The 27,461-nt window shown below is 45.3% G+C and overlaps 1 protein-coding gene and 1 non-coding gene across 3 annotated transcripts in view; both read left to right on the top strand.

Annotated features, from left to right (window-relative positions):
- RANBP1 (RAN binding protein 1) overlaps positions 1-26,534 on the top strand; it is a 29,587-nt gene extending 3,053 nt beyond the window's left edge. For both annotated transcript variants that reach the window (XM_066609788.1, XM_066609787.1), the window contains exons 2-6: positions 2,729-2,865; positions 5,496-5,653; positions 7,549-7,677; positions 13,817-13,882; positions 24,155-26,534. In XM_066609788.1, coding sequence (XP_066465885.1) covers positions 2,864-2,865; positions 5,496-5,653; positions 7,549-7,677; positions 13,817-13,882; positions 24,155-24,279 — 480 coding nt within the window. In that variant the 5' untranslated portion in view covers positions 2,729-2,863 and the 3' untranslated portion in view covers positions 24,280-26,534. The remainder of the gene's footprint in view (positions 1-2,728; positions 2,866-5,495; positions 5,654-7,548; positions 7,678-13,816; positions 13,883-24,154) is intronic.
- Positions 23,445-23,576, top strand: LOC136634676 (small nucleolar RNA SNORA77). The gene has a single exon (XR_010793331.1). It is a non-coding gene; the product is annotated as a small nucleolar RNA SNORA77 (small nucleolar RNA).
- Positions 26,535-27,461: the final 927 nt, after the last annotated feature.

Raw genomic sequence — 27,461 nt, 5'->3', positions numbered from 1 at the left:
GCATCTTTCTTTCCTTTAATACTCCTTGTACTGGCACAATGGCCTGTCTTCTTTTCTTTGGACTAGGACCCTGTAGTGTGCTCCCTAATGGGACATGCTTCTTAAATAAGTGTATAGGATTTAGAAGCTCCTTCTAAATGCTCTTGCTCCTTCCTGGCTGATGTCTTGTCAATCCCAGGTCATGCGTACCCATACTATGAGAGAAGAAGGCCTTCTGGTAAAATATCTGCTTGCTTTGATTAAGAGAAAATCAAAATAAGCAGATATTTTACCAGAAGGCCTTCTTCTGGTGATCCTTAAATATGAGATGTAATGACTCCTAAGCCAGCACCTCCAGCTGGCTGGAGCAACCCTGCTTCTCCCTCTCTTAAAAGTGCTAATACTGCAGTTCTAAACATGTTACTTGAAATTCAACTCCACAGTGATCAGTGGGGTTTGTTTCTAGGAGTGTGCAGAATTGGTAAAATCTGAGAATAGATGATAGATGCATTACAAAAGTGAATATGTTTAACAGTCACATGCACCTTCATGCACTATATTTTGGCTTTGTGGAAGCTGTTGGTTGACCACCATGGGGTGGATCTCTTTGACACTGTGTCAGGGGCCAGGAGAAAAAGAATTAATTTATATTTCAAATTTGAAATATAAATTTATATAAATGAATACATTAGAGACGGAACTTATATGAATGAATGACTCTTACTGAGCTTATTTATAATACACATGAGAACTATAATGCAAGTACGTAGAACCTCATGAACTATGAACTGTTTGTCATGCACAGGGAAAACATACAGACCAAGCCAGAAATACATGGAGACATAAGTTTTTCAGAGGCAATGGGTGGCGGTTAAAATAATGCCCAGGGAAAAGCAGAAAACACATGGTGACTGTAAAAAGGCCTTGCTCTAACTCGACTCGCAGCTCACATCTGGCGGTCACAACTGGCAGTCGTGGGCCAGCAAAGGCTCCAACGGGCCAGGGGCTCATTGGAGATTGGGAGCTCCCTGTGGACCAGATTGTGGGTCCCCAAGGGCTGCAAATGGCCCCAGGTCAGCGTTTGCCCACCCCTGGGCTAGATGGTCCCCCTCTCTGATCCAGCAGGGCTCCTATGTTATAAAATGTCATGTTGAAGTATTCAGTGATCTGTATTGTGCCTGGGTCTTCCTATGTTTTCTATGTGTATAAATACACAGAAGCCCTGCTCCTATGTTAGGCATATGCCCTGCCCTGTGTCAGGCATCTGACACATCCCTAGAATTCTAGTATAAAATGTTGTTCTTGGTGTATTTAGTTATGAAGAAAAGCTTGGGGTTGTCCAAACAAAACTTGGTTAATATAGGGATTGAGAGGAACTGGATAGAGCTTCTCATAGGGAACTTCAACAGGTCCCTGTCTTCCATGAGAGTTTGCTTCTTTCACCTATGTTAAATCAGGCCGACTGATTTCTTTGCCCTTTTGTAGTATGTTTCCAAGTATTCTTTCCTCTAGAGACGGCCGCTGTGTGTAGACGGGTAACTTTCCCCATTCTTGTACCTGCACCAAGGAAAGTCCTCCTCTGGTTGTTGCTGCCACCTTCTACTTTCTAAAGTTCTTGCCTAACCAGCATCCAAGTTGCCGCATAGCCATACATCATTACCTCATAACTGGTGCACTGCCCCTTCTTTTTTGGCAGGGGGTCAGACTATTTGGATGTATCTGTTTGAGAGATGGAAGCTTGATTTAGGCTTGGGAACCATTACAGTAGTAATTGTAGAACTTGCTGACTTTAAGTTTCTGCACATATATGCAGTCATAAATTAATTGACCAGAAAACTCTATATATTTTATATATTGTATATATTAGTAAAATGAGTGGAAACTTCTCTGAAAACTAGAAAAATGGGATAGTTTACTTTCAAGTTAGAGATGGGTGAATTAATAAAGGGTTGCATCTTTAGCCTTAGAGATAACTACCCCAAAGAGTTAACCTAATCTGGAGTTAATCTAAATTAACACCAAAGGTTATAGATAATAATATATATATAATATACAGTATTTATATACCTCCTTTCTTGGTCTTTATTCAAGACTTTATTCAAGGCGGTTTACATAGGCAGGCTTATTAAATCCATGCAGGGATTTTTACAAATTGAAAGAAGGTTCTTTCTTTCAAGAACCACTACATTCAAGGTGTTACACTCCGATCTGGTTTAACATTCTGGCCTCCATCCTCCCACGCTCCGAGCAGATGGAACAGCTCAGCTGCAGCTTGCCAGCTGCTTCAAGGTCGCACGGTGCCGGTGGCCTCGAAATGGCGACCTTGTAGCAGCTTGCCAGCTGCTTCAAGGTCGCACGGTGCCGGTGGCCTCGAAATGGCGACCTTGTGGATGTTAATCTTCAGGCAAATGGAGGCTCTACCCTCTAGACCAGACCTCCTGCCCAATTATTAATTTGGTTATTAGCAATTGCTAATGTGAATTGTTAATTAGGTTATTAAGCTATTTTGCCCCATATTGCATATATGCAACAAGGATCAAATATGTACTCCTGTGGGCTTGGTAGAAATGGGTTAACCGTACTTCTATTCTGCCTTTCTCCACTGGAGAGGACCCATAGCAGCTAACTCCAAAGTAAATTAGGTTACACCCTAAAGTATCAGTATCATGGACCTTTAGCAAAATTGTTAGAATGGATTAGCAACTTTTGTGACTCGTATCTTACATTTTACCTCATAATCTTTCCCTAGGAGACACGCGAGGAGCATGACCTGTCAACTGACAATGCAGATGATTCTAACCATGACCCCCAATTTGAGCCTATAGTTTCTCTTCCTGAGCAAGAGATCAGGACCCTTGAAGAAGATGAGGAAGAACTCTTTAAGATGTAAGTAAAATGCTGACAGTGTATCAGAATATTTCCAGTCTCTGACCTTGTTCAGGCTTTGCATGAAACCATGGTTTAATTGTGGTTCCATACAACATTCTCAGCCCTTGATTTCATGTGCTCTCCGCTTCATTTTGTGCATGAAAGAAGAGATGTTTCTACTTCAGTAATGGATTAGGACAAGCTGAGATTTACCATAACTTCCAAACCCAGCTCATTCTACCTTGTTCTAAACCCCAATAGGAAGTAAAAACATTTATCTCTCTCTGCACATCAGGATTAAACCATAATTTCATGTGACCTCTGTATTGGGTTGCCTTCCTCTGAAGGTAAAGGAGACAACCCATTGCAGCCCTGCAAGACTCATTGTTCTGGGTGTTGCCTTTTTCAATTGGGAGAGAAACTCACAACTGTGGCTAATGGGGTAGAAGTGTTTGAGGGCAAGTAATTCTTCTATGTCTGTGTTTTGATATGATTACTGTGGTACATGAGCTGAAGGAGCAGGATCATATGGTGTGTGAAGTCCAAAGACATACTTGTAGAGAGAAAAACAGCTGGGATGTTGTAGTGATGAAGGAAACCATTGGTAATGCCAGTAAAAGCACCTAGTCTGATGAAAGTACACTGTGTAAGTGCAGAACACTAGAAATTCTATTTACAGGACTATATACAACATGGAACCCCTGGGGGCAGGGGGATAAGAATAGGCCCTCAGTTTGGCTGTACTTGTAAGAGGTGACTAAACAGCCACTGGGTCGATAGGACTCATCAGCCTGGGAAGGCAGCTCATCTGAGAGAAGGAAAACTCTGATCCCAAACCTCCACTCTATTGTGGCTACATCCAGTTATGGAAAAGGCTTCAGGAGTCAACCTGGAGGCAAAATCCAGATCCCCTGAGGCAGTTCATGGCTGAACACAGTCACATTCTGGCAACCCTTGCGACGCCACTGGAACCAACCGTATTGGCTTGTGCCTTTCCATTGGACCATTTCAGCAACGTGTAGAGGGGGGATTTGCTGCATGGGTAACAGTCTATCCTCCATATCTACTTTACCCAGGCTTCGCACACTGGAGAGGACACTCTGTTCCAGAACCACCATTCAGAGCGTGATACCATAGTCTTCCAAGACTGAAGGATACCAACATACAACATGCCATGACCTTTCTTTAACCTGTCATGCTGGCATCAAGCACATCCTTTATAGTGTGGCTGTTATTTGTGTTAACTTTAAACTTTTACTGTATTAACAGATTCCACTTTCTTGATTGGTGTTATTATTGGTCTTCTAAACTTAAAATTTGAAAGTATGCTTCAAAACTGTGTATAATGAAAAAATATATGTGTAGGCAAAATGCCTTAATAGGATTTCACATTTTCAATCTCTTTCCCTGGCCCTTTGCCAGATCAGTCATTATAATTTCTCCTGGCAAGGAAGATGAGTGAACTCCTGCTTTCCTCATAATCTTGCATCAGCAGAAGTGAGCAAGAATTATGCCACAGTTGCAGGGGCATGCCCAGGTCTGAACTTCTGGGGAAACGTGGGCAGGAAAGGTGGGGTTCTTCAAGGCTGTGTTGTCAAGGTGCTGAGAGTGCCTTCACCACATAGGACTAAGTGAGCAAGACCTTTGCTTCACCTTCCTCCTCTTGAGCAGGAAAGGTTGTGTGTGAGTGGCTTAGTCAACATTGTGAATCTCTGGTATGTACCATAAAATGTTATTTCTGGTGGAGAGAAATAGTCTAGAGTCGGGGTCGGCAACCTACAGCCAAATTCTGGCCCATGTGGAGCTCAGTTTCACCTTCTGCCCACTTTCATGTGTGCCAGATGGAGAATGGTGGAGCTCTCCGCCCAGGCTTGCACAGTGCTTGTGCCTCTGCCATTTCCCTTCTGGTGGATGAAAAAGTGGGTGGGAGGCAAAGCATCCCAAGCCACGCTCCATACAGACTGCTTCCAGGTGCTTGGCACCCCAGAAGTTCAGTGGTAATGCGGTGTCATCTGCCCTCTTTAAAGGGAAAGGTTGCCAACCCCTGGTTTAGAGCAGGGGTGCCCAAATCCCGGCCCAGGGGCCACTTGCGGCCCTCGGGGGCTCCCAGTCCAGCCCTCAGAGAGCCCCCAGTCTCCAGTGAGCTTCTGGCCCTGTGGAGACTTGCTGGAGCCCATGCTGGCCTAACGCAACTGCTCTCAGCATGAGGATGACTGTTTGACCTCTCGCCTGAGCTGTGGGACAAGGGCTCCCTCCACTACTTGCTGTTTCACATCTGTGATGCAATAGTGGCAGCAAAGGAATGTCTGGCCTTGCTTTGTGCAAGGCCTTTTATAGGCCTTGAGCTACTGCAAGACCTTCATTCGTTCATATAAGTTCCATCTCTAATAAATTCATTTATGCAAATTTATACAAATTTTAAACATAAATTAATTCTTTTTCCCAGCCCCCAACATAGTGTCAGAGAGATAATGTGGTCCTCGTGCCAAAATGTTTGGACACCCCTGGTTTAGAGGGAGGAAAATATTTAATAAAATATCCTCTTGCCTGGGATATACGTGGTAAAATACCCTGGTTCAGTGTAAATATCTGAAGTTTAGTTCTCTGCGCAGGCTAATTCATGGTTTGGTTTGCTTTTTTCCCTGAAGGCGTGCAAAGCTGTTCCGGTTTGCATCAGAAAATGATCTTCCAGAATGGAAAGAACGAGGCACTGGTGATGTAAAACTTCTGAAGCACAAAGAGAAGGGAACCATCCGTCTTCTGATGAGGAGAGATAAAACCCTAAAAATCTGTGCAAATCATTACAGTATGTGACTGCTTTCCTCTTACAGTGTAGCTGTTGAGTTCATAAATATTCTTATAGTGCAGTAATTTTCAATCATTTTCATCTTATGGCACACTGACAAGATTTTAAGATTGTCACTGCACATGCCTAGTTTTTTGACAATTGGCAAAGCACATCACACTGCCAGTAGGGGGCTCACATCCCCCAATGGACCTACTTATAAATGACCCTTCCCCCAAACTCCTGTGGCACACCTGTGGACCATTCAGGGCTCACAAATGTATCACAGCACACTGGTTGAAAATCGTTGTTATAGTGTAAGAAAGTAGACATCAGTGGGGACAGAATTATTTGCAGTGTGTCTGTAAAGTATTAAGATGCTTGTAAAATAGGATGAATTTTTTCTTGTGTGGGGTGTTCTTAAGATCGTATATGCCAAAGGACTTTCTATGTGAACAAATTTTACATGGGAATACTTCCAGAATCAGAGCTGGAGCAGATCAAAAAGCTCTCTATTCCACCCTCTTCTGTTAGCCAACGCCCTGCAGATACCAGCCCCCATGGATCAATTCACAGCACGCCACGAGCAGAGAAGAGATGTAAGCCACAGCAACATGCCTGCAGAGCATATTGCTTGAATTAGGACAGCTGAACCATACTGTGAAGGCAGAAAACCCACTTGGGTCTCTGTCAGTGGCAGTTTCCTGAGTTCTAATATAGCAATGAAAAGCATTAAGGCAGTGGTTCTCACACATTTAGCATCGGGACCCAATTTTTAGAAAGAGAATCTTTCAGGACCCACCGGAAGTGACATCATCAAGCAGAAAATTTTTTAGCCATCCAAGGCTGCAATCCTACCCACACTTACCCAGGAGTAAGTCCCATTTACTATCATTGTTAAAAGAATATACAGAGTAGCTTGTTAAAAGTACAGGTCTGTAACATTTCCCCAAATGCAGTCACATACCATGGTGGCATCAAATCTAATAAAATAAAATATTAAAATGAATGGGGGCCCACCTGAGATTGGCTTGCGACCCACCTAGTGGGTCCGACCCACAGTTTGAGAAACACTGCATTAAAGTCTAAAGAAAAATAATAGCATGAAGAATATGCTTTGCACTATGTAGTAACTCCATAGACCTAAAAGGCATGCAACTCTTTAGAATGATTTTGTCGTATGAGATGTCAGATGTATCTAAGTAGCTCTCCAGGTTAGAGGAGAACCTAGATATAGGTTTTTAATTGTATATTACTAATGAGTTGGGAGAAATCAGTTTTATTTTTCAGATTTCAGTGTTGTAAAATTAAAGTACAGAAAGCGATATGTGGTTTTTATTCAAAATTACATTATAAAAATAGCTTTAAAAGTGTACTAAATAGGTGATATAAGCAGTATAGTGTCAGCCATAGTCAATACCCTTGCATCCCCATTAAACAGTAAATAAAAACCAAATAAAACAGTTTATTTTTCCACAGATTTCAGGGGTTTTTGTTTTTTTTTACAAAAATGAAAAGTACAGTGTTATGTGTTTTTATTTCATTATTACCATTTTCTCCCACTTCTAGGCTGCAATCCTAACCACACTTTCCTGGGAGTAAGTCCCATTGAACTCAGCAGGACTTACTTCTGAGTAGACCTGCATAGGATTGTGCCCTAAGTCTTGGAGCAGACTGTTATAGTTACATTTGCAAATGGGGCACTTTACGTGTAATGAGGTTCCTCTGCCCCAAGAGGCTCACAATCTAAGATGTGAAGGAGATCGAAGAGGCAAGTGAAAGCAAGGGCAAACTGAGGAAAGATACATAGTTTAAAGTTTATGAACTTAAGCTTAGTCATAATATGGTACTGCAATAGAAGATGTATTCAGTGTTCTAGTATTATTTGTGCCCAGTCATTTTTTTCTTTCCTGTAGTTACACCTGTAATGGAACTGAAGCCTAATGCTGGAAGTGACAGAGCATGGGTGTGGAATACACATGCTGACTTTGCGGATGAGAGTCCCAAGCCAGAACTCCTGGCAATTCGGTTTTTAAATGCAGAAAGTAAGTTAAAAAGCGAGTCTGCCAACACTCCAAATCATTTGGTATATGTGTGGTGAGACTTACAGTGTGTGTATAAACTGAACGTTTCATATGACATTTCTCTTCTGTAGTAACTACTGCCCCATTATGAAACAGACCCCCTTCTGGTACTCCTAACACTTTGTCAGGCAGGGTTGCCTATAGCATTGGGAGCAGATCATGCTCCTAACGTGCCTTCTGGAAAGCAGGCTGTGTCAAAGGATGATAGCAAAAAATGGTGGTGGGTGATGCAGATTAATTGAGAAGAGAGATTATGACAAATGTAGCTAATGTTTTTCCTTAAGAACATAAGAACAGCCCCACTGGATCAGGCCATAGGCCCATCTAGTCCAGCTTCCTGTATCTCACAGCGGCCCACCAAATGCCCCAGGGAGCACACCAGATAACAAGAGACCTCATCCTGGTGCCCTCCCTTGCATCTGGCATTCTGACATAACCCATTTCTAAAATCAGGAGGTTGCGCATACACATCATGGCTTGTACCCCATAATGGATTTTTCCTCCAGAAACTTGTCCAATCCCCTTTTAAAGGCATCTAGGCTAGACGCCAGCACCACATCCTGTGGCAAGGAGTTCCACAGACCGACCACATGCTGAGTAAAGAAATATTTTCTTTTGTCTGTCCTAACCCGCCCAACACTCAATTTTAGTGGATGTCCTCTGGTTCTGGTATTATGTGAGAGTGTAAAGAGCATCTCCCTATCCACTCTGTCCATCCCCTGCATAATTTTGTATGTCTCAATCATGTCCCCCCTCAGGCGTCTCTTTTCTAGGCTGAAGAGGCCCAAACGCCATAGCCTTTCTCATAAGGAAGGTGCCCCAGCCCCATAATCATCTTAGTTGCTCTCTTTTGCACCTTTTCCATTTCCACTGTGTCTTTTTTGAGATGCAGCGACCAGAACTGGACACAATACTCCATGTGTGGCCTTACCATAGATTTGTACAACGGCATTATAATACTAGCCGTTTTGTTCTCATTACCCTTCCTAATGATCCAAGCATAGAATTGGCCTTCTTCACTGCTGCCGCACATTGGGTCGATACTTTCATCGACCTGTCCACCACCACCTCAAGATCTCTCTCCTGATCTGTCACAGACAGCTCAGAACCCATCAGCCTATATCTAAAGTTTTGATTTTTTGCCCCAATGTGCATGACTTTACACTTACTGACATTGAAGCGCATCTGCCATTTTGCTGCCCATTCTGGAGAGATCCTTCTGGAGCTCCTCACAATCACTTCTGGTCTTCACCACTCGGAAAAGTTTGGTGTCATCTGCAAACTTAGCCACTTCACTGCTCAACCCTGTCTCCAGGTCATTTATGAAGAGGTTGAAAAGCACCGGTCCCAGGACAGATCCTTGGGGCACACCGCTTTTCACCTCTCTCCATTGTGAAAATTGCCCATTGACACCCACTCTCTGCTTCCTGGCCTCCAACCAGTTCTCAATCCATGAGAGGACCTGTCCTCTAATTCCCTGACTGTATAGTTTTTTCAGTAGCCTTTGGTGAGGGACCGTGTCAAACGCCTTCTGAAAGTCCAGATATATAATGTCCACGGGTTCTCCCGCATCCACATGCCTGTTGACCTTTTCAAAGAATTCTATAAGGTTCGTGAGGCAAGACTTACCCTTACAGAAGCCATGCTGACTCTCCCTCAGCAAGGCCTGTTCGTCTATGTGTTTTGAGATCCTATCTTTGATGAGGCATTCCACCATCTTACCCGGTATGGATGTTAGGCTGACCAGCCTATAGTTTCCCGGGTCCCCCCTCTTTCCCTTTTAAAAATAGGCGTGACATTTGCTATCCTCCAATCTTCTGGCACCGTGGCCGTTTTGAGGGACAAGTTGCATACCTTAGTCAAGAGATCTGCAACTTCATTCTTCAATTCCTTAATAACTCTTGGGTGGATGCCATCAGGGCCCGGTGACTTATTGATCTTTAATTTATCAATGAGGTCTGAAACATCTTCTCTTTTAACCTCTATCTGACTTAACTCCTCGGTCAGGAGGGGCCGTTCGGGCAGCGGTATCTGCCCGAGGTCTTCTGCCGTGAAGACAGATGCAAAGAACTCATTTAATTTCTCTGCCATCTCTAAGTCTCCTTTTATCTCCCCTTCCCCTCTCTCACCATCCAGAGGGCCAACCGCTTCTCTGGCGGGTTTCCTGCTTCTAACATATTTGAAGAAGCTTTTATTATTCCCCTGAATGTTGCTGGCCATGCGTTCCTCATAGTCTCGCTTGGCCTCCCCTATCACCTTCTTACATTTCTTTTGCCACAGTTTATGTTCCTTTTTACTCTCCTCATTAGGGCAAGACTTCCATTTACGGAAGGAAGCTTCCTTGCCCTTCACAGCCTCTCTAACTTGGCTGGTTAGCCATGCGGGCACTCTCCTGGATTTAGTGGAACCCTTCTTTCTTTGTGGTATACACCTCTGCTGGGCCTTGGTTTTGGATTTATAGGACTTCAGAGTCCTTACTGTTTTAAGAAGATGGGAATAGGTACCTATCAAGCTTGCAAGTTGCTTTTCATAGAATATTCTCAAAGCCACTTGTAAAAAAGATTCCACGGAAAGACACCAGTCACAGCTGAACAGCAGTGAGGGAGGTGATGGGGCTTCCAGTAGGAAGGAGTTCCATAATCTAGGCCGGGGTTCTCAAACTGATGGTCACGGCCCACCAGTCCGAGAAGCCCTTTTTGTGCCCCCTTAAGGGGCAGAAAAATTTACAAGCTTTTATATTTGCGTAAGTACCAAGAGCATCCCAAAATCTATAAGAAACCACAATCTTATTTCTGGATAGCCTTGTTTGACAAAGTGAAATATATGACCACCCAAGTAAGGTAAGACAACTGCTGCTATTGGAGTGGAAGAAATTTAATAAACTTGAATGGTAAAATGTATTTCACTTTGGAAGTCAAACAAGGCTATCCAGAAATAAGACTGGTTTCTTACAGGTTTTTGGATGCTCTTGGTACTTGCTTAAGTTTGTAAATTTCAGAGATGGTGATTAAAAATAAAAAGGAAGCAGAAAATGGCCCTGTTTGATTCTAGAATGTATGAAAAGTTTAGGGTTCTTGAGCCAGGGTATTTGTAGGTTTTAAGAAGAGAGAACAGAGAGGAAAAGAATTGGCCTTAAGTGCCTGACAGTAAGTGTTCTCGAGAGAGACTAAGGTTTGGAGGTGCTTGCTGGGCAGTGTATGTTTTTAAAAAAACCTCCCTCCAAAGATCTTTCAGGAGGGAAGAAAGGGGAAAAATTTTTTTTCCTTTCCTCCTTCCTCAGTCTCCACACCTTTCCTCCTCAGTTGTTATATAGCATTAAAATGTTTGGGTCAGAGGCCTGTTCCAGGTTCATGCAATATCGCATAGCAGGGGCAGCCTCAAGGGAATGTGGGTGGGGAGTGTCAAAATGCTTCATTGTTCCTGAACTCCCTTCCCCCTTTAAGAACTGAATGTCATTGAAAGGCTAATTTTCCAGGACTCCTAAAGATACAAACAGGATCACTTCTCCTGGGGGCTGAAGCTACACTATAACTGTTACTGGTCACCTGTTACTTTTAATCCCCTTCTTTGGTAGTTTTCAAGTTCTGTGTTGTAACCTTTTGTCTTGAGCTGGTGTGTACACAGACTTTTAAACAGATACAGGTGTGCGCCACTTAGGGGGATACAGGCGTACAGGATACAGATACAGGAAATAAATACAGATGTGCAGCACTTAGGAGGGGGATACCTTCTATCCCTGATGTTATGAAATTAGGTCATTAAGTGAACATTCAGTCTAATCTATTGCCTTTGTTGTGTAAACAGACATTCCCTGCCAGATACTAGCTGGCTGCACAGTCTACTGGATATACGAGGGTCGCCCAGAAAGTAATGCACCACATTTTTTTTCTTCAACAATTATTTATTGAACACAATGAAACTTACACACAAGAAAGAATGTTGTTTCTTCTACACTCCCTATTTTTCCACGTAATCTCCGTCCAGTTCTATGGCCTTCCTCCAGCAAGACACAAGGGCATGTATGCCCTGTCGGTACCACTCCTTGTTCTGGCCACGAAGCCATTTCTGCACTGTGCGAATCACCTCTTCGTCATCCTCAAAATGTCTTCCGCGAATGGCATCCTTTAATGGCCCTAAGAAGTGGAAGTCTGAGGGAGCTAGGTCAGGGCTGTAGGGTGAATGGGGTAACACAGTCCAACCCTGTTTAGTGATGTGTTCCGAAGTCCTCAAACTTGTGTGACGCCGAGCGTTATCATGTTGAATCAAACATTCACCTGGGTTGTTATGGCGCCGAAGTCGCGGAAGCACTTCTTGAGTTTGGTTAATGTCTTCATATAAGCTTCAGAATTAATGGTGCTGCCTCTTGGCATCACATCAATGAGTATGACGCCCTCACAGTCCCAAAACACAGTGATCATGACCTTACCGGCGGAAGCAGTTGCTTTGAATTTTTTCTTCTGTGGAGATTGAGGATGACGCCATTCCATCGACTGTCGTTTTGTTTCGGGCTCAAAATGGTGAACCCAGGTTTCATCACCTGTCACAATCCTGGACAAGAACGCTTCCCCCTCATCTTCAAAACGTTTCAGCAACTCAGAAGAAATGTTTTTTTCTGAGAGATTTGTGGTCCACCGTAAGACAGCGTGGAACCCATCGTGCACACACTTTTGAGTAATCAAGAGCATGGATGATTGCATCCACACTTCCTTTGCTGATTGACAGCTTCAGTGCCAACTGCCTAGTCATTATGCGTCGGTCCTCGCGAATGAGCACATCAGCAAGCTGCGTCTTGTCAGGTGTGACAGCCGTGGATGGCCGCCCCGAACGCTGCAAATCTTGGAGCTCTGCCAAACCGCCTTCTAATGGCCTCACCCTCTGTGCCCAGCGACTAACTGTACTTCTGTCGACTACAGATTCTCCATAAACTGTACACAAACGTTTGTGAATGTTCCCAACAGTTTCTTTCTCCGCAGTGAGAAATTCAATGACGACATGCTGCTTGTAACGTACATCACTTACAGACGCCATTTCGAAACACTGCTGCAGCTACGCTATCTGTCTGAAGAAACCAAAAATCTGTGTGCGCACTCCTGAAAATTCAAATAATGTATATCTAAAGTTTCGCATTCATACCATTACAGTAGGCTGAGAAAAAAAATGTGGTGCATTACTTTCTGGGCGACCCTCGTAGATGACCTCTTACTTGCATTAAGAATCTCTCTGTTGAGACTCTGTTGAGTCTCTCTGCTGAGATCTCTCTGTTGAGACTGACACTCTGCTGCAGGCTATAGGAGAAGCAATTGCTTCATTAAGAGCATCTTTATTACGGTTGGACCACTGTGATAAATGCAATCTAACAGTGGTTAAGCGGCACACACCTGTATTGGCAAACTTGGGGCTGTGAGAAGACGCAAGTTCAAGAACATGTGGCACAGCCTTCTCTATTCTGTGTGTACAGTGTAAGCTAGACGTCCAAGATTGCAGGTGTGTGGGACAGAGAGCAAGTCAGAAATGAGCCTTTTAATTAACATTTATTACTTCTGACTTTCCAGTAGCTCCTTAATGTAGTTTGTGAAGTAAACAACATTTTTTCTGATGAGTGAAGTGTGGGCAGCTTCTGACTGTAGCATTGAACAACAGTGACCTCAGGTGGCCATTTTTGCTTGGTGCAGCATAACTAAATAAACCGCTTAAAAAATTGAGTTAAAGCCATTTCTGCCCAAAGTTGCATATATGCAACAAAGATAAAATGTGTACACCTGTGGGCTGGGCAGAAAAGTGGGTTAGGATGATGGTGGTGCTGTCTGCTTTAAGAAAATATTTTTAAGAAACTACTTACATCCTAAGTATGTGTTGGGCCTAGCTGTTGGGTGTGTTCCAGTCTCTGCTGTACCTGTTTGCGCAGATGAAGAGAAAAGCTGTATTTTATGTGGCTTCTCTCTAGAGCAGCATCGATAGAACTGCACTAGTCTCTGCACAATGCAGAGTGCATTGTGATTTTGGTTGATCATGGCTAGTCTCTAGAGGGCAAGTGTGCACCCTAGCAGGTTTGAACTATCTAGATTATTATAACATAAACATGTTTTGCTTCCTCAAATAGATGCACAAAAATTCAAGGCAAAGTTTGAAGAATGTAGAAATGAGATTGACAAGAAGATAAAGAAAGGTAAGGTGCCTGACTAGTTCTTGTTTTCCTTCTGGTCCAGGAATACCTGCCCTTAAGAGACTTGTAACATTTCCACATTCTGCATCAAGTGCTGGAGTCTTTGTCATGTGTATGTGTTGGAGCCTATGCATCTTTGTGAGAAGTTATTTCTTCTCCGAATACTCTTCACTGCTAAATGGAGTCCCAGCTTATGAACTTCTCTGTACATTACTTTCTTGCTTTCCTCTGGGTGAATTTCTTATTCACATACCACAGCTTGCCCTTGTCAGAAAGCGTTGTGTGCAGCTTTGTATTTATTTGACTCTAGCTCTCTCCCTTTCAGAATTCCCTGAAAGAGGAATATCCTGAAAGGGTAGAGAGGCCAGCAGGCTTCTGGTGATAGGAAATAAAGCTAATTAAACTATTCACACAAGAATAGGCCCTCAGTTTGGCTGTACTTGTCGTAAGAGGCGACTAATTAATTAGCTAATTAATTAGCTAATTAAACTATTAGGCGACTAATTAATTAGCTAATTAAACTATTCACACAAGAATAGGCCCTCAGTTTGGCTGTACTTGTCGTAAGAGGCGACTAAACAGCCACCGGGTAGATGGGACTCGTCAGCCTAGGAAGGCAGCTCATCTAAGAGAAGGAAACTCTGATCCCAAACCTCCACTGCCTTGTGGCTACATCCAGTTCTGGAAAAGGCTTCAGGAGTCAACCTCGAGGCAAAATCAGGAGCCGGAGTCCCTTAGGCAGTTCATGGCTGAACACAGTCACGTTCTGGCAACTCCTGCGACGCCGCTGGAACCAACCGTATTGGCTTCTGCCTTTCCATTGGACCATTCCAGCGACGTGGAGAGGGGGGATTTGCTGCATGGGTAACAGCCTATCCTCCATACCTTCTTTACCCAGGCTTCGCGCACTGGAGAGGACACTCCAACTTCGCCATATGGCGTCGGCACAACACGGGAAGCAGCAGTTTACCGGTTATAAGTCTTCGCTCGATTGGCGTAGAGCATGACGCCAGGGGCTGCTTCCGACGGTGGGAGAGATCATTGCATCTCATTGGGCAGCTACCGCCCGCCTTAAGCTGGGCAGTCCCCAGCCAGTAAGGTGTTGCCTCGCCACGGTCCGTTAACCTCATGGGGTGCGTGGTGTTTAGGGTGAAAACCGACAAGCGGATCGACAACTCTGCACCATGCAACAGAAAACAGAAAACTACTGCCCTAAAGCTGGGCACCTGGAACGTTAGGACAATGACACCTGGCTTCTCTGATGACCTGCAAGAAATAGACGACGCACGCAAAACAGCTGTCATCGACATGGAGCTGAGCAGACTGCAGATGGACATCGTCGCCCTTCAAGAGACTAGGCTGCCAGATTCCGGATCTGTCAAGGAGAGAAATTTCTCATTTTTCTGGCAGGGAAAACCACCAAACGAAACCAGGGAACATGGCGTTGGCTTTGCGGTCAGAAATACCCTGCTGAAATCCATCATCCCACCTACTGTGGGAAGTGAAAGAATTTTGTCCCTGCAGCTCCAGTCATCAGCAGGACCTATCACTCTCATCAGTGCTTATGCACCGACTCTGTCGTCTCCAGCAGAAGCCAAAGACAAATTCTATGATGACCTGGCCACCACTGTCAAGAAAATCCCTGTAAAAGAGCCATTGTTCATCCTCGGCGATTTCAATGCTAGAGTTGGTGCTGATAACAGTTCATGGCCCACTTGCTTAGGTCAGTTTGGCACTGGGAGGATGAACGAAAATGGCCAACGCCTGCTAGAGTTTTGCTGTCATCACGGTCTCTGTGTCAGCAACACATTCTTCAACACAAAGCCCCAACATAGAGTCTCTTGGAGACATCCAAGATCAAAGCACTGGCACCAGCTCGACCTGATCCTCACCAGACGCTCCAGCCTTCCCAGCATCAAGATCACACGCAGTTATCATGGTGCTGCCTGCGACACTGACCACTCCCTGGTGTGCAGCAGAGTGAAACTGCAAACAAAGCGACTGTATCACACGAAAAAGGAAGGAAGACCTCGCATTGATACCAGCAAGACCCGGGATCAGAGAAAAGTGGAGGAATTTGCACAAGCGCTTGAGGAATCTCTTCCAGGCCCGGCCGACGCAAACGCATCCAACAGATGGGAACATTTCAAGAATACCGTTTACAACACCGCCTTGTCCATATTCGGCAAGAAGACCAACAAGGCGGCAGACTGGTTTGAAGCCCACTCTGAGGAGTTGACACCAGTCATTGAGGAAAAGAGGAGAGCTCAAGCAGCATACAAGGTCTGTCCCAGTGAGCGCAACCTGCAGGTCCTCCGAACTGCTCGCAGCAAAGTCCAACAGACTGCCAGGAGATGTGCTAACGACTACTGGCTCCAGCTCTGTTCCGAGATACAGATAGCAGCTGACACGGGCAACATCAAGGGGATGTATGATGGTATCAAGCAGGCCCTAGGTCCAACACAGAAGAAAATTGCCCCTCTGAAGTCTGCCACAGGCGAGGTCATCCAGGATCGGGCGCAGCAGATGGAACGCTGGGTGCAGCACTTTTTTGTATTGGCAACCTTCAGTCTCGAAAGACTATGGTATCGCGCTCTGAAAGGTGGTTCTGGCACAGCGTCTAGTGTGGCTGAAAAGGCCAATCCGGGAGTGACAATCCCTTCCACACCGGGAGCAAGTGCAGTCTGTCCCTGGTCTGTCTCCCTGGCTATGGGCCTTCCTTCTTTGCCTCTTAGCCTCAGACTGTTGGCAAAGTGTCTCTTCAAACTGGGAAAGGCCATGCTGCACAGCCTGCCTCCAAGCGGGCCGCTCAGAGGCCAGGGTTTCCCACTTGTTGAGGTCCATCCCTAAGGCCTTCAGATCCCTCTTGCAGATGTCCTTGTATCGCAGCTGTGGTCTACCTGTAGGGCGCTTTCCTTGCACAAGTTCTCCATAGAGGAGATCCTTTGGGATCCGGCCATCATCCATTCTCACGACATGACCAAGCCAACGCAGGCGTCTCTGTTTCAGCAGTGAATACATGCTAGGGATTCCAGCACGTTCCAGGACTGTGTTGTTTGGAACTTTGTCCTGCCAGGTGATGCCGAGGATGCGTCGGAGGCAGCGCATGTGGAAAGCGCTCAGTTTCCTCTCCTGTTGTGGGCGAAGAGTCCATGACTCGCTGCAGTACAGAAGTGTACTCAGGACGCAAGCTCTGTAGACCTGGATCTTGGTATGTTCCGTCAGCTTCTTGTTGGACCAGACTCTCTTTGTGAGTCTGGAAAACGTGGTAGCTGCTTTACCGATGCGCCTGTTTAGCTCGGCATCGAGAGAATGAGTGTCGGAGATCGTTGAGCCAAGGTACACAGAGTCATGGACAACCTCCAGTTCATGCTCAGAGATTGTAATGCAGGGAGGTGAGTCCACATCCTGAACCATGACCTGTGTTTTCTTCAGGCTGATTGTCAGTCCAAAATCTTGGCAGGCCTTGCTAAAACGATGCATGAGCTGCTGGAGATCTTTGGCAGAGTGGGTAGTGACAGCTGCATCGTCGGCAAAGAGGAAGTCACGCAGACATTTCAGCTGGACCTTGGATTTTGCTCTCAGTCTGGAGAGGTTGAAGAGCTTTCCGTCTGATCTGGTCCGGAGATAGATGCCTTCTGTTGCAGTTCCAAAGGCCTGCTTCAGCAGGACAGCGAAGAAAATCCCAAACAAGGTTGGTGCAAGAACACAGCCCTGCTTCACTCCGCTTCGGATGTCAAAAGGGTCTGATGTGGAGCCATCGAAGACAACAGTGCCCTTCATGTCCTTGTGGAAGGATCTGATGATGCTGAGGAGCCTGGGTGGACATCCAATCTTGGGGAGAATCTTGAAGAGGCCGTCTCTGCTGACCAGGTCGAAAGCCTTTGTGAGATCTATGAAGGCTATAAAGAGTGGCTGTCGTTGTTCCCTGCATTTCTCCTGCAGTTGTCTAAGGGAGAATACCATATCAGTGGTGGACCTGTTGGCTCGGAATCCACACTGCGATTCTGGATAGACGCTCTCTGCAAGTACCTGGAGCCTCTTTAGTACAACTCGGGCAAACAGCTTTCCTACAACGCTAAGGAGAGAGATGCCGCGGTAGTTGTTGCAGTCACCCCTGTCACCTTTGTTCTTGTACAGCGTGATGATGTTTGCATCCCTCATGTCTTGAGGTACTCCACCTTCTCTCCAGCAGAGACAGAGGATTTCATGCAGCTCAGTGACGATGATCTCTTTGCAGCATTTTAGGACTTCAGCAGGGATGCTGTCTTTTCCAGGTGCCTTGCCAAAGGCAAGGGAGTCCAGGGCCACGTGAAGTTCTTCTAGGGTTGGTTCACTGTCAAGCTCTTCCAGCACAGGCAGGCACTCAATGTTGTTCAGTGCTTCTTCGGTGACTACATTTTCTCTGGAATATAGCTCAGAGTAGTGCTGCACCCAGCGTTCCATCTGCTGCGCCCGATCCTGGATGACCTCGCCTGTGGCAGACTTCAGAGGGGCAATTTTCTTCTGTGTTGGACCTAGGGCCTGCTTGATACCATCATACATCCCCTTGATGTTGCCCGTGTCAGCTGCTATCTGTATCTCGGAACAGAGCTGGAGCCAGTAGTCGTTAGCACATCTCCTGGCAGTCTGTTGGACTTTGCTGCGAGCAGTTCGGAGGACCTGCAGGTTGCGCTCACTGGGACAGACCTTGTATGCTGCTTGAGCTCTCCTCTTTTCCTCAATGACTGGTGTCAACTCCTCAGAGTGGGCTTCAAACCAGTCTGCCGCCTTGTTGGTCTTCTTGCCGAATATGGACAAGGCGGTGTTGTAAACGGTATTCTTGAAATGTTCCCATCTGTTGGATGCGTTTGCGTCGGCCGGGCCTGGAAGAGATTCCTCAAGCGCTTGTGCAAATTCCTCCACTTTTCTCTGATCCCGGGTCTTGCTGGTATCAATGCGAGGTCTTCCTTCCTTTTTCGTGTGATACAGTCGCTTTGTTTGCAGTTTCACTCTGCTGCACACCAGGGAGTGGTCAGTGTCGCAGGCAGCACCATGATAACTGCGTGTGATCTTGATGCTGGGAAGGCTGGAGCGTCTGGTGAGGATCAGGTCGAGCTGGTGCCAGTGCTTTGATCTTGGATGTCTCCAAGAGACTCTATGTTGGGGCTTTGTGTTGAAGAATGTGTTGCTGACACAGAGACCGTGATGACAGCAAAACTCTAGCAGGCGTTGGCCATTTTCGTTCATCCTCCCAGTGCCAAACTGACCTAAGCAAGTGGGCCATGAACTGTTATCAGCACCAACTCTAGCATTGAAATCGCCGAGGATGAACAATGGCTCTTTTACAGGGATTTTCTTGACAGTGGTGGCCAGGTCATCATAGAATTTGTCTTTGGCTTCTGCTGGAGACGACAGAGTCGGTGCATAAGCACTGATGAGAGTGATAGGTCCTGCTGATGACTGGAGCTGCAGGGACAAAATTCTTTCACTTCCCACAGTAGGTGGGATGATGGATTTCAGCAGGGTATTTCTGACCGCAAAGCCAACGCCATGTTCCCTGGTTTCGTTTGGTGGTTTTCCCTGCCAGAAAAATGAGAAATTTCTCTCCTTGACAGATCCGGAATCTGGCAGCCTAGTCTCTTGAAGGGCGACGATGTCCATCTGCAGTCTGCTCAGCTCCATGTCGATGACAGCTGTTTTGCGTGCGTCGTCTATTTCTTGCAGGTCATCAGAGAAGCCAGGTGTCATTGTCCTAACGTTCCAGGTGCCCAGCTTTAGGGCAGTAGTTTTCTGTTTTCTGTTGCATGGTGCAGAGTTGTCGATCCGCTTGTCGGTTTTCACCCTAAACCCCACGCACCCCATGAGGTTAACGGACCGTGGCGAGGCAACACCTTACTGGCTGGGGACTGCCCAGCTTAAGGCGGGCGGTAGCTGCCCAATGAGATGCAATGATCTCTCCCACCGTCGGAAGCAGCCCCTGGCGTCATGCTCTACGCCAATCGAGCAAAGACTTATAACCGGTAAACTGCTGCTTCCCGTGTTGTGCCGACGCCGTATGGCGAAGTTGGAGTGTCCTCTCCAGTGCGCGAAGCCTGGGTAAAGAAGGTATGGAGGATAGGCTGTTACCCATGCAGCAAATCCCCCCTCTCCACGTCGCTGGAATGGTCCAATGGAAAGGCAGAAGCCAATACGGTTGGTTCCAGCGGCGTCGCAGGAGTTGCCAGAACGTGACTGTGTTCAGCCATGAACTGCCTAAGGGACTCCGGCTCCTGATTTTGCCTCGAGGTTGACTCCTGAAGCCTTTTCCAGAACTGGATGTAGCCACAAGGCAGTGGAGGTTTGAGGTCAGAGTTTCCTTCTCTTAGATGAGCTGCCTTCCTAGGCTGACGAGTCCCATCTACCCGGTGGCTGTTTAGTCGCCTCTTACGACAAGTACAGCCAAACTGAGGGCCTATTCTTAGCCCCAGCCCCCAGGGGATGAGCTACTCTGAGCTATATTCCAGAGAAAATGTAGTCACCGAAGAAGCACTGAACAACATTGAGTGCCTGCCTGTGCTGGAAGAGCTTGACAGTGAACCAACCCTAGAAGAACTTCACGTGGCCCTGGACTCCCTTGCCTTTGGCAAGGCACCTGGAAAAGACAGCATCCCTGCTGAAGTCCTAAAATGCTGCAAAGAGATCATCGTCACTGAGCTGCATGAAATCCTCTGTCTCTGCTGGAGAGAAGGTGGAGTACCTCAAGACATGAGGGATGCAAACATCATCACGCTGTACAAGAACAAAGGTGACAGGGGTGACTGCAACAACTACCGCGGCATCTCTCTCCTTAGCGTTGTAGGAAAGCTGTTTGCCCGAGTTGTACTAAAGAGGCTCCAGGTACTTGCAGAGAGCGTCTATCCAGAATCGCAGTGTGGATTCCGAGCCAACAGGTCCACCACTGATATGGTATTCTCCCTTAGACAACTGCAGGAGAAATGCAGGGAACAACGACAGCCACTCTTTATAGCCTTCATAGATCTCACAAAGGCTTTCGACCTGGTCAGCAGAGACGGCCTCTTCAAGATTCTCCCCAAGATTGGATGTCCACCCAGGCTCCTCAGCATCATCAGATCCTTCCACAAGGACATGAAGGGCACTGTTGTCTTCGATGGCTCCACATCAGACCCTTTTGACATCCGAAGCGGAGTGAAGCAGGGCTGTGTTCTTGCACCAACCTTGTTTGGGATTTTCTTCGCTGTCCTGCTGAAGCAGGCCTTTGGAACTGCAACAGAAGGCATCTATCTCCGGACCAGATCAGACGGAAAGCTCTTCAACCTCTCCAGACTGAGAGCAAAATCTAAAGTCCAGCTGAAATGTCTGCGTGACTTCCTCTTTGCCGACGATGCAGCTGTCACTACCCACTCTGCCAAAGATCTCCAGCAGCTCATGGATCGTTTTAGCAAGGCCTGCCAAGATTTTGGACTGACAATCAGCCTGAAGAAAACACAGGTCATGGTTCAGGATGTGGACTCACCTCCCTGCATTACAATCTCTGAGCATGAACTGGAGGTTGTCCATGACTTTGTGTACCTTGGCTCAACGATCTCCGACACTCATTCTCTCGATGCCGAGCTAAACAGGCGCATCGGTAAAGCAGCTACCACGTTTTCCAGACTCACAAAGAGAGTCTGGTCCAACAAGAAGCTGACGGAACATACCAAGATCCAGGTCTACAGAGCTTGCGTCCTGAGTACACTTCTGTACTGCAGCGAGTCATGGACTCTTCGCCCACAACAGGAGAGGAAACTGAGCGCTTTCCACATGCGCTGCCTCCGACGCATCCTCGGCATCACCTGGCAGGACAAAGTTCCAAACAACACAGTCCTGGAACGTGCTGGAATCCCTAGCATGTATTCACTGCTGAAACAGAGACGCCTGCGTTGGCTTGGTCATGTCGTGAGAATGGATGATGGCCGGATCCCAAAGGATCTCCTCTATGGAGAACTTGTGCAAGGAAAGCGCCCTACAGGTAGACCACAGCTGCGATACAAGGACATCTGCAAGAGGGATCTGAAGGCCTTAGGGATGGACCTCAACAAGTGGGAAACCCTGGCCTCTGAGCGGCCCGCTTGGAGGCAGGCTGTGCAGCATGGCCTTTCCCAGTTTGAAGAGACACTTTGCCAACAGTCTGAGGCTAAGAGGCAAAGAAGGAAGGCCCATAGCCAGGGAGACAGACCAGGGACAGACTGCACTTGCTCCCGGTGTGGAAGGGATTGTCACTCCCGGATTGGCCTTTTCAGCCACACTAGACGCTGTGCCAGAACCACCTTTCAGAGCGCGATACCATAGTCTTTCGAGACTGAAGGTTGCCAATACCAAAACTATTCATAAAGCAACCAATTGCCAAAGGAAGAATGCACCTGCAAATTCTGGGGAGCACCTTATGTAGCGGCTTTGGCATACACAACATTCAGGTTCAGTAATAAAATTATTAACAATATTTATATACTGCTATTCAACAAAAAATTCACAAAGCAGACAAGTCAGATAACTAAATGGTTCCCTGTCCCTGAAGGGCCCACAATCAAAAAATCTAGACTGACAAGACATGTAAATTTCAAATGTTGATGCTTACTTTTAATCTTAATAAAATCTTAATCTTAATGTAACCTTAATAAAACTACTATTCCTGTGCTGTGTATGATGCAGGTGTGATTCTGATGCAGCCTGATGAGATCATGATGCTGAATTATCTCAAAATAAGCAATGTACTTCATGACATTGGCTAAAATAGTAAAATTAGCTAAATATTAAGAGGTTTATAATGTATTCCCTGGAAGTTGTATTTAAATGTTTTAGTAAGTATATTATGGTTATTGCATCAGTTCATCTTGCTCCCAGCATCCTTGTCACACTTTCTGTTGGTTGTGCTAGCTTTTGAGTTGCACTGAACCCATCCAACACGCTCAGATCTTTCCTATAAAGCAAATGCATGGCAAGCAAATATTATTATTATATTAGGGAATGCAAGTCCAGTTTTTCACAAGCAAAAAAGCCACTATTCACGCAAGCCTTCCCTTCCATCTGATTTCTGTCACCTCAGCAAAGAAAATAGGAATTGAATATTTAGTTCCTAATGAATGCTTCCTCCACATATTTTAGTGTGGGGACTCACTCAAGCTTCTGTGCTTGATGTGGGTTGCTTGTGCCATAACCATTTGTCCAGCTGGAAGAAGCCAAAGTACAAGGTAATTGCTATCAAGAATGGCATGCATGAGCCTAGGATGATTTGCCATAATGGATTCTCTGTCAATTGCATTGTGAGTTGCCTGACAAAGTGATGGGGTGTGACTTGCACCCTGCTGACAGAGACCCAGGTGGTAAGTGGTTCAGAATGACTTCGTTAGGAATCATGGAGTGGAGCAGGGCTGGGGGGGCAATGGAATGCAACACAGGAAACCTCTAAGGTACCCAAAGCACACTTTTTCTGTTCAGTGCATTTGACTTAAATGTGTAGGGCAGAATAAACGGATGCATTGCATACTGTATCTGTTTAACAACTTGGATGTCTTCTGGCTTATAGGTTGGTCTCATTTTCTTGTTGGCAGACTCACTCTGTACCTGATTGCAATATTCAGTCAAGGTGCTTTTTAAGTCTGCTAGAGTAAAGGTCCAAGATGTTGTGAACACTTCTCTACTCGTGGGGAAGTGTTTCAATTGATCTTGGCACATCATTCCTAATACTGGGAATTTTCTCTTGTTAAATCTGTAAATTTGCACATTGTGATAAAACAGAACAACTTTAAAGTGAACAGTTTTCCGTAAATTTACCTGGAAACTGAAACTTGTTACTCTTGGTTCTCTGCCGCACTGTAATGATGGAATTGTTGTCATATACCTTGTAATGGAATTGAAACGTGGCAGGATTCAGTTCAAAATCTCTCAAACGAAAACTCAATGCTGCTTTGAGTCACTTCCTAGTATTTCTGTTTACATTGTTTTCAGTGAGATGGGGTGGAAAAGGAAATAACTGGATAAATATTTTACTTCATTACAACAACACAGGAGGAGGGGGTTAAGGATAGGTAGAAACATAGTTATCCAAGACCTTCTAGTTAGCATCCAAGCTGGGCAGAGACTTGCGACAAAGTACTTCTCGTCCAAGCTCAGAACTCTTGCTGCTTGTACATGGGCTTTCTTGTACTCCGCTATACTGAAGTATAAAGTGCTCTTGTATGTCTTCACAGCATTCTTTCCAACTGTTTAAGGCCTACTGCTGTATTATCTAATGTTGTTTTTAAAACGTCTTTTTAGCAGGAGCAGACAAAAATGATAGTGCTGACAAAGTTGCTGAGAAATTAGAAGAACTTTCTGTAAAGGAGGAGAGAAAAGAATCTGAGAAGAAAGAAGTCAAGGAGAAAACTGAAGAAAAGCAATAAATCATCTTGAGCCTTTGTGTTTTTTCTTTCTTAATTTTTTTTAATTTTTACAAGGGACTTTATAAAGAACTGTATTCCAACATTCAAATTTTTTTTCTAAGCTTTTGCCCTTTTTGAAGAGATCTTCAGAGAAATCCATTCCCCAGTCATGAAAATGTACTGTGCTAAACTTTCTTTTCCATAGTGGAAACACTTATTTATAGTCATCCAAGAGTGAATAAAGCTTTGGAAAAAAGGTATCAAAGGACATAACTGCGTTTTCTATATGCTTCAGCTGTGTGACTGCAATTCTTCCATTGGGTTATATTTTTGAGCGCATATCTTTAGATGAGATGTAGTATAACTGAATTATACCAATAGAAAAGGTGCAAGTAATAAAAGATGTTTCTTGTATGTTGTGAGTGAAAGCTGTAATGACTGAAACAAGCTGCTTTATGCTAGGTTTTCTTTCTTTGTAATTGGGACGTGAGTGAACGTACATGTGTTCATGCAGCTTTGTTACAGAAAATGGCAATGCCCCTTTGAATGTTGTAATCCCAGAGTGGCCAGCAATGTCCTTCAACATGCTTGTGGTTCCCAACAGCCAGATTGTAGTAGAGGAAGCAAGGCAGAGCACACACTTTGAACTTGGAATGCCTGGAAGCATTGCTTGGAAATGAAGCAACTCTTAGATTATATTTCAGAAATGTCTTTCCTCCCTATATGACAAAAATGGAGCAGCTTTATGGATCTTAGATAATTTATAGCTTAGATGGTACTAGACAGGGAGTCTTGTTTGACTCTATCAATTTACAACAGGTATTAAGATGGGGATATTTCATTCTGTTTTTCCTCTCTTAATTATCCAGTATTTTCTGGGAGAAGGTGCAGTGGTGATCCGGTAGTGCCTGGAGCCAAGACCACAGGCTACAGCCTCCCCCCCCCCATTCTGCCACCCCCTGCCACCTGGAGACTTGTAAAGACCTTAGAGGCCGGAAAAAAATAACTTCCGGTTTCATGGAGGAAACCAGAAGTGATTTTGGGGGGGTCCCTCTGAGGCTTTTACAAGACCTTCAGGGGTTGGGGAGGCAGTGCGCAGCTTCCCCAGCCCTCAGAATGCCTCTGGGAAAAAGGCCCTGGGGGGCACGGGGGGGGCAACATGGGGTGGAGGTGGATGGCGGTACAATGCTGCCCCCAACCTGAAGCATTTGTCTCCCTCAGGTACACCACTGAGAAGGTTGACCCAGTTAGGAGGACCTGGTTATGAGAAAAGGAAAGTCTAGCAGTTTGCTTTGCTCAACACCTTCGGCTAAGGGATAAAACCTTAAGCTCTTCAACGTATATCTGGGCAGAAACATTATTGCTGACACTGGTAATGGTTCCTATTGCATTGGCAAGGGGTCAGTACAGATGCCTGTTTCCATGCCAGTCATTCTGAATCTCTACCAGGTTACACCAAGGGTGCTGGTTGCAGGACTGCATCTAGGCCACAGTGTGTGTGTATACTCATTGCCAAAGAGATAACTATCTTTGCTGCAATGCTAGCCCTCTGGAAGAGAGATTCTTGCATTTAGTGCATGGCTACCCCGTGTTGTCTGGATTGGGGCCTGACTCTCCAAGACTGTCCTTTTTATATATGTTTATACTTACCCACCTTTTGTTCACTGTGTACTCAAAACAATTTCAGCATAAATTGTATATCAACCCTTTGAGGTGAGAATAACTGATGGTGAGTCTTTAAAGGTTCAGCCTTCCCATGTCTGCATATACTATGAAGTGTGTGTGGGCTCTAAACATTCCTGTCTTGTTTGTAACAGTATGCACTGTGTAATTCTGTCTCATTCAAGTGAAAAACAAACATTCGTTTAGTTTAATGGATTTGGGTTACATTTGCAGTCTTTGCCTGGAAGAATAAATGTTTCCTTGACTCTCCCGCTTCCAATAACCTGTATAGGATTTTAATGAGTGTTTGCAATTTTTGTGTGTGTTTGGTCCAAACCTTTGTGCATACTGTTAACAACGTGGTATTTTGCTGTGTCATGCTTGAGTATGCACAAGTCAGTCAAGACATGGTATCTCTAGGCCTAAAGTTGGGAGAGAAAATACCTCAAGTAGTTGTTCCCTTAAGGACTCTCACCAGTATATTTGATATCTATGTGTTTGAAGGTACAAGGGCATTGTAACGTGTGAAAGCCACCATAAGCGGATACTGATTTCTGTTGTCAAAGGGAGAAGTGATACTTGCCAAACTAATTTCAAAATAAATTAAAACTTAATCATTATTGTGTTGCTTTCTTCAGTCTGTGAAGTGACAAGAGACTGCTGTTACAGAAATGGGGCACAATTAAATTTTATCGGTGGCTCATGACCAAGCCTTTTCCTTCAGCCTGGAGGCCTTGACATCATTTGGGACCAATCCTATCCAACTTTCCTGCGCTTCATCAAGCCATGTCAGCAGGGCCTGCCATACATCATGTGTTGGAGGTGCAGTCATAGAGGCCTCAAGTTAAGGGAATGTTTATTCTCATCTTGGGGCTCAAACAGCACTGGAAATTTGGAAAGGATTAGGCCCTTGGTGTACTATCTGCTAAATCCTCACGTTCTTTGCCCTGTGGCTGTTCACACCTGTTCTGGTTACTCAGTGTTAAGCAATAGGTTGCTGAGGAGAGTGCTTTTTGCATGTTAAGGATAGGGTTTTGCAGTGCAGCCGTTTGACACAGAAAGGGACAGGATATACTTCTGCATCAGTCCTTTGCAGATATTGTCTAGCTTCAGAGAGACTCCACAGTGAGACATCATCAGTGTGTTAGGAAGGCCTCCACTGCAGTGCTCAGTTCTACATGCACACTCTGGGGAGAGCATTTGCTGGCATACTCATGACCTTAGGTAGCAGTCTCACGTCTGAAGAGGGCTCAAGTGTGTGAGAGTGCTGATACACAGGTCAAAGAGTTCTCTGAGCATACAGTATTTTGTAAACAAAACTGAACTTGCATACTCTTTCCCTAACAAAAGGGTACCCAAATGTACATCACTAGTTCATGTGTTTTATGGAAGCCGCACATTTCAAAACCTGAAATGAAGCCATAGGACTTGGGTGATGTTTCCATAGCTTTGTTCTAAATAAAGCTTCAATTTTCTTAATGGAAAAAAAAAACAACTAATATACAGGATGTTACAATAGCCTACATATGCACAAAAGTTTA

This window comes from Tiliqua scincoides, chromosome 14, assembly GCF_035046505.1.
Source record: "Tiliqua scincoides isolate rTilSci1 chromosome 14, rTilSci1.hap2, whole genome shotgun sequence".
Classification (NCBI taxonomy): Eukaryota; Metazoa; Chordata; class Lepidosauria; order Squamata; family Scincidae; genus Tiliqua; species Tiliqua scincoides.
This window is presented reverse-complemented; position numbering and strand designations above follow the sequence as displayed.